The 15,923-nt window shown below is 36.2% G+C and overlaps 1 protein-coding gene across 1 annotated transcript in view; it reads right to left on the bottom strand.

Moving 5' to 3' along the window:
- Positions 1-367: 367 nt before the first annotated feature.
- The window catches only part of pfkmb (phosphofructokinase, muscle b), a 19,400-nt gene continuing 3,844 nt past the window's right edge, over positions 368-15,923 (bottom strand). The window contains exons 3-25 of the mRNA XM_016467221.1: positions 14,794-14,871; positions 14,302-14,400; positions 12,100-12,173; positions 11,811-11,888; positions 10,650-10,839; positions 10,238-10,403; positions 10,106-10,150; positions 8,126-8,234; positions 7,930-8,025; positions 7,732-7,824; positions 7,514-7,639; positions 4,643-4,707; positions 4,502-4,565; positions 4,208-4,354; positions 4,048-4,118; positions 3,779-3,866; positions 3,508-3,660; positions 3,247-3,411; positions 2,528-2,589; positions 2,268-2,379; positions 2,072-2,171; positions 1,311-1,416; positions 368-1,187 (exon numbers count right to left, since the gene is read on the bottom strand). Coding sequence (XP_016322707.1) covers positions 1,052-1,187; positions 1,311-1,416; positions 2,072-2,171; positions 2,268-2,379; positions 2,528-2,589; positions 3,247-3,411; positions 3,508-3,660; positions 3,779-3,866; positions 4,048-4,118; positions 4,208-4,354; positions 4,502-4,565; positions 4,643-4,707; positions 7,514-7,639; positions 7,732-7,824; positions 7,930-8,025; positions 8,126-8,234; positions 10,106-10,150; positions 10,238-10,403; positions 10,650-10,839; positions 11,811-11,888; positions 12,100-12,173; positions 14,302-14,400; positions 14,794-14,871 — 2,423 coding nt within the window. The 3' untranslated portion in view covers positions 368-1,051. The remainder of the gene's footprint in view (positions 1,188-1,310; positions 1,417-2,071; positions 2,172-2,267; positions 2,380-2,527; positions 2,590-3,246; positions 3,412-3,507; positions 3,661-3,778; positions 3,867-4,047; positions 4,119-4,207; positions 4,355-4,501; positions 4,566-4,642; positions 4,708-7,513; positions 7,640-7,731; positions 7,825-7,929; positions 8,026-8,125; positions 8,235-10,105; positions 10,151-10,237; positions 10,404-10,649; positions 10,840-11,810; positions 11,889-12,099; positions 12,174-14,301; positions 14,401-14,793; positions 14,872-15,923) is intronic.

Below are 15,923 nucleotides of genomic sequence, written 5' to 3'. Positions count from 1 at the left end.
AATCGTATCATATGACCCCTTTAAAAGATTCAAATATGCTGAGAATAGTACTTGCTCAACTAAAGCTATACATTTGTATAAGAAGTGAGTATTTTTTTAATGTAAATGATGTTATGAATTTTTAAAAAAATATCATTTACTCAAAACAGCAGTTATAAGTTTTACTAGATTATTACCGTTACTAGGGTAATAATACTTTCGCCACATGGCGGCGCTCTTGTGAACTGTTTAGCATGGCATCATTTTCCTGCTATTGCACATGTTTGCTAACTTCTTTAGTATTGGAATCTCACATTTGTAATCTAAAAATTTTGCTTTAGAAAACCTGTGTTTTTTAACTATAAAATAAAGTGTATAACAACACAGCTGTCGACAAGCATCTTTATTTTACCACCACATGAATATGCTGAAAGGTGTATGTAGTCAGGGTTTCAAGGATGTTAAAGGATATTCTGGAACATACTGGAAGAAAACCGGTATGTGTGGTAGGATTAGTATATTTAATGTTTTAATTATGATAATGTAATATATAATAGAATATATATATATATATATATATATATACCTAGTACAGTTTTTGGGGGATACCATATAGATAAGAAAATCTGAATTTTGGAGTCTAAATTTTGTACATTTTATAAAATGAAGCTAAATAATTTGTTGGCCTTTTAGAATAAAAATCCAAAACACACTGAAAATAAGTAATGTCTTAACGAATTTCAATCTATGTTCAGTGAAAGCTTGTAAAATGTACAGGTTGCATTTAGCCCGTTTTATTTATTTTTAATTTTTAAACAATAGTACAATTTAGTCCAGACATAATCCAAAATGAGAAATCCAGTAGTGAAATCGTATTTTTACTTAACGGCATAGTTCATCCAAAAATACAAATTCTGACATTATTTGTTCACTCATGTAACCCATATTTCCTTTTGTGTTCATATGGTTTATGAAGAACATGAGGTTGATTAACTGAATGTTCTTGTATACTAAGATCATATGGCTCAAAAACCTTTCTATCCCACTGTAATTCTGTGTGTGTGTGTGTAGTCTAGACTGTTCCTCTCTTCTTGATAACATGCTCCATTGTAGCTGTCTCTGAGGTGTCCAAACTGATCTTGTATTTAGCCAGAATCTTGAGAATGGGCCTGAGCTTCAGCCACCACTCAGTCTTCGGTATACGATGTCTGGAACAGAAACAGACAGTGTGAGCACATGAGGATGCAGTGATAAGATAGGATTCATCCAGTGAATGACAATGTGTACAATAAAATGAAACAACGGTAAAATGAAATAGCAGGATCACTCACTCAAAGTCAGTGTCCTCTTTGAGATCAAAGAGAGGCTGGAAGATCATGGCTCTCTTCTTCATTCCCAAAACACAGGCAGAGTCCGGTGTGTTGGCAAAGATACGGCCTTCTCATATGAAGATATAGACAAAAAGAAAAATATTATTCACACAAATGGGTCAGGTTCATATGTGAGGCATTTTCCATGAATATGGTACACTTTGGTGTCCCACTGCTTTTATATAGTGAGAATTATTAGATATCCATATTAGTTACACTATTTTGTAAGATAAAATTAGCATGAAAAGTAACAAGTTAAAACACATTAAATGTCATTATCCCTCTCTTAAAATTGTGATTTTTGGCCTTTAAACCCTTCTTGACTGTAACCATCAATTTTGACTCTGATATTCAATTAATTAGTAAAACATGTTATTTGTATATTTTCTCATTATTTAGTATTAGTTAAAATATTTATAAATTATAATTAGTACTAGTAGTACTTAAACTTAAGTTAAAAATTATTATTAAATGTTTGTTGCTAAAAAATAACTCTCGCATAAACTACAATTGTGTTCAAACAGGTCATATAATGTTTAGTTCGACCTTCTAAAGTTGACTATTAGCATTTTATATACATTTGATGACATTTTTATAAAATTGTCTAACTCTCTCTCTCTCCAGTCACTATTTTTACCTGGCAAGTGCTTTACATGTAAACACAATTCAAATCCAGTTAAAATCCTTTACTCAGCCACTCATTGAAATTACTGTTCACTCACCATGTCTGTAACACTCCTTCAGTTTATCAGTCAACCATAACACTGCTTTAGCACCCATCTTTGTGCCAAAGTTCCTATCAAACGGTGTAGGGGTTCCACCCTGAAATACCATAAGAAAAGAGATAATGACAAAGGAAATCTCAGCTCTGTTATAATGTTAAAAACAAAGAATGCTATCAATATTGTACACACAGACCTGCTGCATGTGTCCAAGCACATTCTTGCGGCAGTCAAAAACTCCCTTGCCCTCTTCGGAGTACAAGTTGAAGAGAAAATCTGTGGTATAGTTTGCATTACATTTCTCATTCCTGGGGGAAAACAGTTTGATGTTATTTAGAGTGCTGGTACGAGAATTAAATAAGACCGGAGTCATTTGTCTAGATTACTGGAGAAGTTGACAATGTAAAAGAGAGAGCGAAAAGATGCAGAAACAGATTGTGTCACAGAATGACCAACCTAAGGATGAGGCCTCTTTTTACTGTGGTCTTCATCTTCTCCAGTAAGTGCTCCACGTTTGTCTACCTCCCAACCAGAAGTTTAATGGTTAAAAACAAGCCAAATGAGATATATACACTCAATAAAGCGTCAGTCTAACCAAACATGTTTCACCTCCAGGTCGTGAATGCCAAATGGGTCTTCATAGATATAAGCAGCATCAGCCCCTGCAGCCAGTCCTGCCATGGTTGCCAGATAGCCACAGTATCCCCCCATTGTTTCAATGATGAAAACCCTACGCTTTGTTCCAGCAGCGGATTGCTTGATTCTATCGCATGTCTTAAAAGACACAAAACAGATGCTTACACATATAGTTGTGGACTTATATGTCTGTGAACTGTATATTATTTTATTTTATAGTGTGTGGTTTCTCACAGTTGTGATAGTATTGAGAGCGGTATCAGCACCGATGCTGAAATCTGATCCAGGAACGTTATTAGACACAGTAGCTGGAATAACAACCAGGGGAATACACAACTCCTCAAATTTTTCTCTGGCAGTCACTAATTCCAAACCTCCAACAAAGGCCTAAACAAGAGAGAGAGAGAGAGTGTAAGAAGGAAACAGAAAGGTGAGGTAGTAGCAGATGGACAAATAAAAAGAATGTTTTTATTCATATTGGAACTAATATTCAGGATTTTCTCACCTCAAACCCTCCAATGATACCAAACATGTTTCACCTCCAGGTCGTGAATGCCAAATGGGTCTTCATAGATATAAGCAGCATCAGCCCCTGCAGCCAGTCCTGCCATGGTTGCCAGATAGCCACAGTATCCCCCCATTGTTTCAATGATGAAAACCCTACGCTTTGTTCCAGCAGCGGATTGCTTGATTCTATCGCATGTCTTAAAAGACACAAAACAGATGCTTACACATATAGTTGTGGACTTATATGTCTGTGAACTGTATATTATTTTATTTTATAGTGTGTGGTTTCTCACAGTTGTGATAGTATTGAGAGCGGTATCAGCACCGATGCTGAAATCTGATCCAGGAACGTTATTAGACACAGTAGCTGGAATAACAACCAGGGGAATACACAACTCCTCAAATTTTTCTCTGGCAGTCACTAATTCCAAACCTCCAACAAAGGCCTAAACAAGAGAGAGAGAGAGAGTGTAAGAAGGAAACAGAAAGGTGAGGTAGTAGCAGATGGACAAATAAAAAGAATGTTTTTATTCATATTGGAACTAGTATTTGGAATTTTCTCACCTCAAACCCTCCAATGATAACCAGGGCATGAATGTTAAACTTGGCTATATTCAGACTGATCTCTTCAATCATACTAGCTGGCAGTGACCTCCAGGGAGAAACAAAAACAACAACTAAATGCTGGAACTCACACTACATACACTAACATCCAAAGGATTAAACAATCCTACTAATCTATTACTAATCCCCAAATGGAAATATAGTTGGGTTGTAATATTAAAGCACTATAAAGAGTTATAAAATGAATGAAATAAACATTTCTGTCTTACCGCTTGGTTCCTAAATTAGAACCGCCTTTGCCTGTCCAGCCTCCAACGTAGCCCCATGCCATTGGTTCAATCTGTGAAAAGCGGGAGACGGAGATGAAATTGAATAAACACATTTTTTCATGTGGACTCATGGATTCCTCATGTATGTTAAATACTTTACAGTTCCGTGTGCAAGTCCATCGAAGCCATCATGTACAGCTAGCATGTTGTGTCCTTGAAGGATACCGATCCTGACGGCTGAACGGACTGCTGCGTTCATTCCTGCACATGGAGCTCCCACGTTCAGGATAGCTATGTTTATATTACTCTAAACAAGGAGAAAAAGATGGGAGGAGGAAGATGATAAAAATCACAATAAATAAATACAGAGAAGAGGTAGAGAAATTCATGCATATTTGGAGTAAAGCCTAACAAAAGGGATAAACTGCATGATAAAATGGTGCTTGTTATACACCTTCACTTCTGGGGCGGTCACATGAGCCAAGAGTTTATATGTGTTCCAGTTGTTCTCAAAACTCCTGCAGAAGAGAAACAGCAAATCAATCACAAGATTAGTTTGTTATAACAAAACGAAAGAAAGAAAGAAAGAACTCACTTTCCCCTGAGCTTAACAGCTTCCTCAAACCTGCCCTCTGCCATTGCTTTGGTCACTTCTTTTGTCTAAAAACGAGAATGAGAAGATATTACAAATTAAATTGCTTAACAATGGTACAAATCAAATCAACAAACCAAACATTTGCATCAGATGTTTGATTTATGCCTCTGATTGGTTTATGCCATTTTAACATATGCCTCTGCAAAAATCTAAATATATTAAATATGATATTTAATTACACTACCATTATTACCATAAATGGGATCCGCCAGATTTTTTAAAACACATTTAAAAAATACTTTGATTCAGCAAGTGTTTTTAATATTGATAATAATAAGAATGTTTCTTAAGCACCAAATCCAAATATTAGAATGATTTCTGAAGAATCATGTGACACTGAAGACTAGAGCCATTACTGCTGAATATTCAGCTTTACCATCACAAAAGTAAATAAAAATTTTAAATATATTAAAAAATAAAAAAAGTTCTTCTAAACTATACTATTATTTCACAAAATTACTTTTTTTATTATTAATTTTTTCTTAAATATAAGCAGCATTGGTGAGCATAGGACACTTCTTTAAAAAAAATGTTTAAAAATCCTACGGACCGCACATTTAAACTGTAGTTGATAGAAAATGATATAAAACATACAATTATTACAGGTTTTTTCAACTGCTTACACACGAAATCTTTACTTGTCACACAATTTCTGACACTCGAACACCAGAACCACACTCCAAATCTGCAAAACCATACACTAATGCTCGGCCTTTGACTCAGTTTTCAATTTCATAAATCACTTTTTTAAAAACACAACACACAATTCTCACACAAAAATCTAACAGGAAGTATTTTGATTTCCTTTTTCAAACGACCAATCAAAACCCACATGAAAAAATACTATTGTCATTTATAGTAAATACTATAGTGTTTTTGAACCACTATAGTAAAGTGTATTATACTGTATATATTATAGTATTTACAACACTTTGTTAATTAATGCTACAGCATACTGTAGTATTAACTATAGCGAACTGATAAACTGTGATAAATACTGCAGTATACTTTAGTTTTTACTTCAGTAAACTGTAGTGTATTGTAGTATAATATACCCTATAGTTGTAGAAAACTTAGTACAGTATTGGGTAAAGTAATTTGTTTATATTACTATAATTGTTATATTACCACAGAAACTATAGAATTACCACAACAAATTACTTAGTAAAGTACTTTACTATAGTGTTTTTGAACCATACTATAGTATTTACTATAAATGACTATAGTATTTTTTCATGTGGGTAATGCCACACTAATTCATCAGTGCCTCACACTCACTCCTCAAATGTGCAAACACTCATTGCTTTACTCAGTCATCATGGCTTTAGAATAGGTCTATAAATACACATCTACACAACTACACATGGTTGATGTATTTATTTTCTTTTGTACTGTGTAATACTTTATTCACAACCACAAATGCTTACAAGTAAAAAAAAAGTTTGGTTTCAATCTTGCTTTCGTGTTTTTCAACATCTCTCTGCCAATTACTTTCAATCATGTACAGAAATGTACAGAGGAACTCATGAAAGAAGAGCTTTAGGTTTTGAATAAATGTGTGTTTATGATATATCCAAAAAATACTGTATAATATCATGGCAAAGGTGTTTGCAACGTAAGACAAATGTTTGCTTTTGAGATGTGTTTGTGATATTTGGAATGCAGTGCTTCATGTGAGGCATTTTGCATTTTGTGTGTGCAATTCTTGGATTTGTGTGTAAAGTTTTGAAAAAAAAAAAAGAGGCAAAGTTTTGAAAATGTGTGTAAGCAGTGTACAGCAAAAACTGCAACTAATAAACTTATGAGCTATGAACTACTTAAGTATACAAATTAAAATAATATAAAAAACAAACACATACCGTACATTTCTATTCTGGGAAAACAGCATTTTGTTTTAGATGACCACAAAAAAACAAATCAAATATGAAAATTATGCAGCCAAGTCAGAATGTGTCTGTTACTGCTCACCACTTGCACACACTCCATGAGGGGCAGTCGAACCGCCATGTTTCCAGACAGACTGACCACACATGCAGGGGTGTCAGGAGTGGCCTCTAGCAATGCCATCACAGCCTCCACCCCCATCCTACTGCCCTGAGAACAAGACAGACAGGGGAAGACCTTACTGGCAGCATGTTACAGATGCATCAAATAAACCAAAAATATTTTCAAAATCTGAATCATACCAAGATTCTGTCGAAGGCTGAAGGGGTTCCTCCTCTCTGCACATGACCCAGAATAGTGGCACGTGTGTCAAAGCTGAGCTTCTTAGTGACCAGCTAAACAAACACAAACAAATGTGAAGAATTAGCAATGTCATGTTAAGTACCGGCTGATAAAAAAATCACAATGATCATATTTTTATGCAGCAATGTTTGGCTTACATTCTTGATAATATCACAAGTGATAGGTTTGCCGTGGCGATCCAAAGCGCCTTCTGCCACAATGATGACATTTAAACGATTTCCAATGCTTCTTTGCTGCACAATGAAGACAGCATAATGACATTAGACAGAATATAATAATGATGATGTTGACTATGATGACAAATAAGACAATTATAATGTGTATAGATGTTACATAGGTAAGTCTCCTGCACAGATGGTCCTCCCATCCTTCATCTGGGGGCATTTCAGGAATAAAAACCCAGTCAGCGCTACTTAAGTATACAAATTAAAATAATATAAAAAACAAACACATACCGTACATTTCTATTCTGGGAAAACAGCATTTTGTTTTAGATGACCACAAAAAAACAAATCAAATATGAAAATTATGCAGCCAAGTCAGAATGTGTCTGTTACTGCTCACCACTTGCACACACTCCATGAGGGGCAGTCGAACCGCCATGTTTCCAGACAGACTGACCACACATGCAGGGGTGTCAGGAGTGGCCTCTAGCAATGCCATCACAGCCTCCACCCCCATCCTACTGCCCTGAGAACAAGACAGACAGGGGAAGACCTTACTGGCAGCATGTTACAGATGCATCAAATAAACCAAAAATATTTTCAAAATCTGAATCATACCAAGATTCTGTCGAAGGCTGAAGGGGTTCCTCCTCTCTGCACATGACCCAGAATAGTGGCACGTGTGTCAAAGCTGAGCTTCTTAGTGACCAGCTAAACAAACACAAACAAATGTGAAGAATTAGCAATGTCATGTTAAGTACCGGCTGATAAAAAAATCACAATGATCATATTTTTATGCAGCAATGTTTGGCTTACATTCTTGATAATATCACAAGTGATAGGTTTGCCGTGGCGATCCAAAGCGCCTTCTGCCACAATGATGACATTTAAACGATTTCCAATGCTTCTTTGCTGCACAATGAAGACAGCATAATGACATTAGACAGAATATAATAATGATGATGTTGACTATGATGACAAATAAGACAATTATAATGTGTATAGATGTTACATAGGTAAGTCTCCTGCACAGATGGTCCTCCCATCCTTCATCTGGGGGCATTTCAGGAATAAAAACCCAGTCAGCGCCACACGCCAGGGCAGTGACTAAGGCCAAATATCTATATATACACACATAAACATATACATACACTCTCGTTTAGTGGCAGAACATAAGAGAAACACTGTATTGTGATAACCAGGGTTATTACAGTTAACTAAAATAAAAATAAAAAACATTTTTTTTACGTTAAAAAAATTAAATAAACTTTAACTGAAATAAAATAAAATATAAAAACAAACTTATTTTATTTAATTTTTATTGAATCTAGTTTCCAAAGCAACATTTCTCATTTTCAATTAGTATAACTTGATGTACTAAAATAACTAAATAATAAAATAATACATAATAATAAAAATAAAATAAAATAAATAATAACATACAAAATGACACAAGCACACAATAAATCACTAAAACATTAACTAAAATTAAAATGAAAATACAAAAATTATAATAACTCAATAGAAAATATATATATATAATGTATCTCAACAATACTAAAATAACACTGGTGGTAACCTTGTGTATAACAAAACTACTGCAACTGATTTATGATCAATAGTTAAGTAAAATTACAGAACACTGATTGGCATAAGATATTGATTTTGTTGTAGAACAGATAATAACGGAACATACAAATGACATATCCATGCACCATATTGCAACATACCCACAATGCCTCCCCATCACTTCCAGAATGAAGGCTCTTTGATGACTGCAAAGGTGAGATAAGAACAGACAAATCAATGTGTTGTCAACTGTGTAGTGCCCTATGTACATGCAAGAGTGTGTTTGTATGTACCTCTGAGCTGTTGTTGTGATGGCATCCACTACTTCCATGATCCTGTGCAGAGCCGAATCAGTGCCAATGGTCATGTCTGTGCCACAGAAATCATTGTCGATGGAGCCAACCATCCCAACGATGTTCAGATGAGATGAGCGTTTAGCCTCCTCTGCTGTGATTTTACCTATGAGCAAAAACAGACATGTGTTTCACTCGAAATCTCTATGAAAAAGTGACACATTAAATCTCGTCAAGCTCCTTATTTTATATTAAGCTACAGTGTCTTACTTTCTGCTAAATATTGCATATAAAATATATTACCAAAGTTAAAATGTAGTTTCAAATACTACTATATACACTACTTTTCAAAAGTTTGGGATTTTTTTATGTTTTCAAAAGAAATCTCTTACACTCAACATATATATCCTACCAGCTTTTAGCAAGATTTGGAGCAGTTCACTCCACTCATTGCGAAACTCATTGGCGCCTGTCAGGCTTCCATCTCCACCAATAACACACAGATTAGTGATGCCCAGCTTCACCAGGTTACATGCTGCTTTAGCTCTGCCCTCCTTAGAGCGGAAGTCCTGACAGCGGGCACTGCCAATCACTGTGCCACCCTGACAAAATAGGCAGAGATAAATAAGAAAAATTATAATAAACATAAATACTTCAGCAAAAACATCAAATTAACTTCAGATGTTTTTAGAGGAATATATTGTACTAAACTGTGGTGGATGGTTAGTGTGGTTGAGATTTCCCTCAGCTGGTTTACCTAATATGAGAAGGACAATTTAGACCCACATTGCTTTCTGGCTGCGGCGCTAGACCAAAGGTTAAGGTTTGGCTGGTTAACAAGGGTTTGAGACTGCCCATGCTCTTGTGGTGTCATTAGCCAATCAGCATTGTCATGACGTCATTTGTCTGTGGCTCATGTGATTACTCACTTGGAATTTGTGGTGTGGGCAGTAGTGTTTATATGTGTGTGTGTGTGGGAACCTAGTGTAATGATACTACTGCAACTGATTTATGATCAATAATCAAGTCAAATTACAGAACACTGATTGGCATAAGATATTGATTTTGTTGTAGAACAGATAATAACGGAACATACAAATGACATATCCATGCACCATATTGCAACATACCCACAATGCCTCCCCATCACTTCCAGAATGAAGGCTCTTTGATGACTGCAAAGGTGAGATAAGAACAGACAAATCAATGTGTTGTCAACTGTGTAGTGCCCTATGTACATGCAAGAGTGTGTTTGTATGTACCTCTGAGCTGTTGTTGTGATGGCATCCACTACTTCCATGATCCTGTGCAGAGCCGAATCAGTGCCAATGGTCATGTCTGTGCCACAGAAATCATTGTCGATGGAGCCAACCATCCCAACGATGTTCAGATGAGATGAGCGTTTAGCCTCCTCTGCTGTGATTTTACCTATGAGCAAAAACAGACATGTGTTTCACTCGAAATCTCTATGAAAAAGTGACACATTAAATCTCGTCAAGCTCCTTATTTTATATTAAGCTACAGTGTCTTACTTTCTGCTAAATATTGCATATAAAATATATTACCAAAGTTAAAATGTAGTTTCAAATACTACTATATACACTACTTTTCAAAAGTTTGGGATTTTTTTATGTTTTCAAAAGAAATCTCTTACACTCAACATATATATCCTACCAGCTTTTAGCAAGATTTGGAGCAGTTCACTCCACTCATTGCGAAACTCATTGGCGCCTGTCAGGCTTCCATCTCCACCAATAACACACAGATTAGTGATGCCCAGCTTCACCAGGTTACATGCTGCTTTAGCTCTGCCCTCCTTAGAGCGGAAGTCCTGACAGCGGGCACTGCCAATCACTGTGCCACCCTGACAAAATAGGCAGAGATAAATAAGAAAAATTATAATAAACATAAATACTTCAGCAAAAACATCAAATTAACTTCAGATGTTTTTAGAGGAATATATTGTACTAAACTGTGGTGGATGGTTAGTGTGGTTGAGATTTCCCTCAGCTGGTTTACCTAATATGAGAAGGACAATTTAGACCCACATTGCTTTCTGGCTGCGGCGCTAGACCAAAGGTTAAGGTTTGGCTGGTTAACAAGGGTTTGAGACTGCCCATGCTCTTGTGGTGTCATTAGCCAATCAGCATTGTCATGACGTCATTTGTCTGTGGCTCATGTGATTACTCACTTGGAATTTGTGGTGTGGGCAGTAGTGTTTATATGTGTGTGTGTGTGTGTAACATTACCCCAAGTCTCAAAAGCAGGTCTCTGGGTGAACTCTGGCATTTTGTGCTAGACCACAGCAGTTATACTATGCAACATGATCGCTTACATGCATACACAAATAACCTGATGCACTCATCCCTTAGTTACAGTTATATTGATGTATGCACAATAATAAATACAATGAGCAAAAATGCTTGTTGAAAGCAGGAGCGTTTCTAGCCTTCCATAAACACTGGGACACAGGCCTCCCATCATAAAGTGTTTTAAAATTGTGATGCTCTTTTATGATACTGTTTTGGATATAAATTGTCTTCACCTGCAGTACTGAGTGTACTGCATTTTCACAAGCAATAAAGAGCAGCTTCATTGCTGATAAACCAATGATATTACCATTTGCGTGTTTTGTGTCACACAATGGAATGGACTATGGGTTAATTCCTCATTCAGCGCTATTTTTGTTTTCTGTCATAAAGTATCCTGTTACGGTGTGAGAAACTGCTACATACGATTAAGTGATTTAGTGAACTGTTTCGTGAATCGTGCCCCAGTAAAAAGGGTCTAGTGATGCTCCTGGTTGAAGGTGAAGGGAGATGATGAGTTTATTACCAGCTGCAGCATCATTGACACACTCTCCCAAGTTGCTTGTCGGATGTTATCTCCTCCATCGACTAGGCCCTGATAACCCTAGATGCACACAAAGATTGGAGGATGCATAATTGAACACACACACGTTATATAATACATCAACTTTAAAAGATTGAGTGGATTTTGAATTGAGCAAGAGCTGAGTGAATTAGAAAGTGAATTTCAAATTCTCAATTTCTGTGTACAGCGAGTGCCAATCTTTCACCTTTAATTCTTTATTTCTTATGTGTGTGTGCTTAGATGTACAAACCTCATGTACAAAATAGACTTTCGCGCCGGTGTAGATCCCAACCCTCACCGTGGCTCGGACAGCAGCATTCATACCTGAGATACAGTATAATAAATAAAGAAGCATAATTATTGCACATATTTTCTAGACTTTTGATTTGCTAGACATTTATATACCAGAACTAGAGGTCTAAGGTTGTCTTTAATTTGTCACAAGCATTACATTTAATTCAGTTTTGGTGACTGTTCGTGAAAGGTATCAAGGTAACTACTAATTAACTGGAAAGTGAGTGAGAAAAACTGCTTTTGGTTTTATTCTAAACCTGTCATCTTGTCATCTGGTCACACAAACACACATGGTGGTTAAGTCCCATTGAAAAGGGCAATCTAAGTGGCTCGAGTTTCATTTAAGATTGAACCAGAGAGGACAACAGGCAAGCTTCATTGCCCAGCTCTCTAAAGCAACCACATTTCCCCAAAGGTCACCAGCTAAATATAACACCCCTCAGACAGAGAGAGAGACAGAGAGATCATGGGGAGGAATTGAGTGAGAGGGCAAGGGAATGATGGGATGACCATAGTTAAGGTTCTTCTAGGACTAGTTGACATTACACAGTTATTTGACTTATTCTCCAGCTGGTACCAGATAAGGTTAAAGGTCGGTTCTTTTTCCTACTGCTAAAGGTTGGATAAAATGTCAGTGTGAAAGCTTTAGCACCTCTCATGACCTCTCTGATATATGATTCCTGTTGCTCATTCAACATGGCTGCAATAGTAAATGAGGAGGTGGTAGTTCAATCAGGTAATCAAGCACCCAACAAAACCACTTCAAATGACCATCTATCAAGTTATGCCGAAAATTCAATACCACACACATTTGACTTTATGTCTTGCATTTTAATGCAAAAGAGGCGGAAACTGCATATTGCTCTTGATAATGCAGACAAAAACCTTCCTAAATGACAAACACTGATATTTTTCTCACGCCGCAAAATCAAATCTCTATTTCAAAGGTATAGTTCTTCTGAAATTATGCCATCATTTTCTCACTCTCATGTCATTCTAGACACATATTCCTTCATTTCATGAAACACAAGAGATGTTTAGCAGAACGACCATGCTGATCTTTTCCAACAAAAGTGGACAGTGATCTATACTGTCCAAATTATGCAACAACGATGAGGAAGAGAACAAATTGCACCAATTTGGAATACACAAAAGCATGAACAAGACTTTTTTCCTAAACATTTTCATGTTGAATTTTATAGTGGTTTTTTTGGGGGGGGGATCTTGATAATATAAACATCTCCTTTAGTGTTCTATGGAACAAAGATATATAGGTTAATAAATTAATTGTTAAAAATTGATGTTAGCTGATATAAATATACTTTCCCTATTTCCTCTTACAAGGAATACCTTCCCTTACAGATTCATATAAATTATTTTACCTAAACTCTTGATGCATGTAAAATATACTCCGAATAAAAATCATAGACATGTTATGCATGAACTACCCAAAAACAGCTACACTACCATTCAAAAGTTTGGGGTCAGTAAGATTTTTTTTAATAAGTAAATATTTTTTTTCAACAAGGGCATGTTTAATTGATCAAAAGTGACAGTAAATACATTTATTACAAAATAATTCCATTTCAAATAAAATCTGTTCTTTTGAGCTTTCAAAGCAACATATAACCCTGAAAAAATTGGATGAGGGTTTCCACAAAAATATTGCTTTCAACTGCGATAATGGTAAGATAGGTTTCTTGAGAACCAAATCAGCATGTCAGAATGATTCCTGAAGGATCATGTGACACTGAACACTGAAAAATCTTACAAACCCTACATTTTTGAATGGTAGTGTACATACACAGAAACATAGTAACTCAATAATCTATTCAGTTCAATTCAACTCACATTTATTTGTATAGCACTTTTCACAATACAAATTATTGCAAAGCAGCTTTACAGAAAATTTAAGTTTTTACATTTTAATCTATTGACATTAACTACAAGACCAGTGGTAGATTATTTGTTTTGTTGTATAAAGTTGTCACATCATAAATGTGGAAAAGTTATGTTTTAAGGCACAACACTTGTTACTTTCAGTATTAGAAATTAAGATAAAGAGATAATGAAATAGTGCACCCCAAAACTCTTTAAAGCCCTACTTCCAGAGTTGGTCTCCATAAAGGCCCATACACACAAATACACACTTCCTCACCTTGTGCATCTCCTCCAGAGGTGAGGACAGCGATGGCTCTTCCAGTCCCCATCTTTGTGGGGTCCACAGGTGTTGAACGCTGCATATTGATGAGATGGCCTGGGGACGACAAGAGAAATTTTGAAGTGAACTGTCACCTTTCTCTATCAGACCACTCTCTTGAAGACTGAATGAGAAAGTGGAGTGGGAACGTGACAGCAGTATGAACTCCCTCTACTCTGGCATGCAGTGTCACAGACAGTGTCCACCCCCTTCATAACTAAATTTAAAATTATCTGCAGTGGCACCACATGCTGCTAGTGTTCTGACTAAAACAAACACACATAGACACTGCATTTACTGTCACTTTAATCCCATGTCATGTGTTCTTTACACACAAACAAAACCAGATACAAACACAAAACACTTATACAGACAAACAAAAGCATATGGTCATGGTTGGACATGCATACAGCAACATGACCGTTACGCTATCTTTTCCCATAGACTTACAGCCATTGTGTATGGTGCTGGGACAGCTGAGGTTGTTCAGAGTTCCATCTAAATACTTTGTAGAAGTGGGCTTTCCATCTATAACACAAGGGCATTGAAAAAAGATTAATTTACTTCTACATCCTAGAATAATTAACACAGCTCTGGCATGACTAAATTATTTATTGCACACTTCCATCTGATCCTTCTGAGAAAACACTCAATGTTATGAACACAATTGTAAGGAATTTAACTCATTTAAATTTTATAAGGGAATTAATCATTAATTTTATTAATTCAGGTTTTGAAAGGACTCGAATCTGAAATGATCAAGTGAAATTGTGGTTAAATCCACGCGTTTTTGTCTGTATAAATATGTGCTGATATCCGCCGAGATATCATGGACAGTTATTGTATTTATTGCAGTAAAGCTGTACATTAATTTACCTCACTCGAACGAGTTGAGATTGTTCAGTGCTAATAAGGAAAGATAAGAATCTATAGTGCTTTTTGGTTGTGTAGTGTGAGGTGCGCTGACACCTCCTGCATGTACTTAAACTGTGTATAACCATAGACTGTGTGTAGCACACTTAGTTATTGTAGGGTACATTGCCATAGTAACAGCCGTAACCCGGTAGTTCTAAGAAACCTTTTCCGGGGTAAATTTGAAGTGTGCAAGTGCAGTCCGCCAGTGCCATTTTTGAGCTGTTTGTAAACAAATAGCCAAGCTAAGCTATTAGCATTTTAAGGCTAGCAGTTAGCACGCAGCCTTTGGTGGTTTTAAATGCAGTGTTTTGCAGTGTGTGAAGTGTTGAAGTGACTTGCTCCGTTACATCTGAACTTTATCTTTCGCTATTTCATTCGGATTTCATCCTATCTCTCTTCCTCACCTTAAATGCTACGTTGGGATTAATTCAGTTATAACTGCTCTTATAATATTAATGACATCAGTAGATATTACGAATTTAAGTAATTATGTGGAAAAAGGTCCGAGGCCACTCACGTCAACCAGGACAAGACAAAGATCTCAATGACCAAACTGATGCCCTCGCCAAAGCAGGTGCATTACACGGAGAGTCCTGGACATGTGTCTCTTTGTGTTTTCCTTTATAGCTATATATTTTTTATTTTTTCCTCTTTCCCTCTCTCTT

Source organism: Sinocyclocheilus anshuiensis, unplaced genomic scaffold, assembly GCF_001515605.1.
Source record: "Sinocyclocheilus anshuiensis isolate Anshui unplaced genomic scaffold, SAMN03320099.WGS_v1.1 scaffold44, whole genome shotgun sequence".
Classification (NCBI taxonomy): domain Eukaryota; kingdom Metazoa; phylum Chordata; class Actinopteri; order Cypriniformes; family Cyprinidae; genus Sinocyclocheilus; species Sinocyclocheilus anshuiensis.
This window is presented reverse-complemented; position numbering and strand designations above follow the sequence as displayed.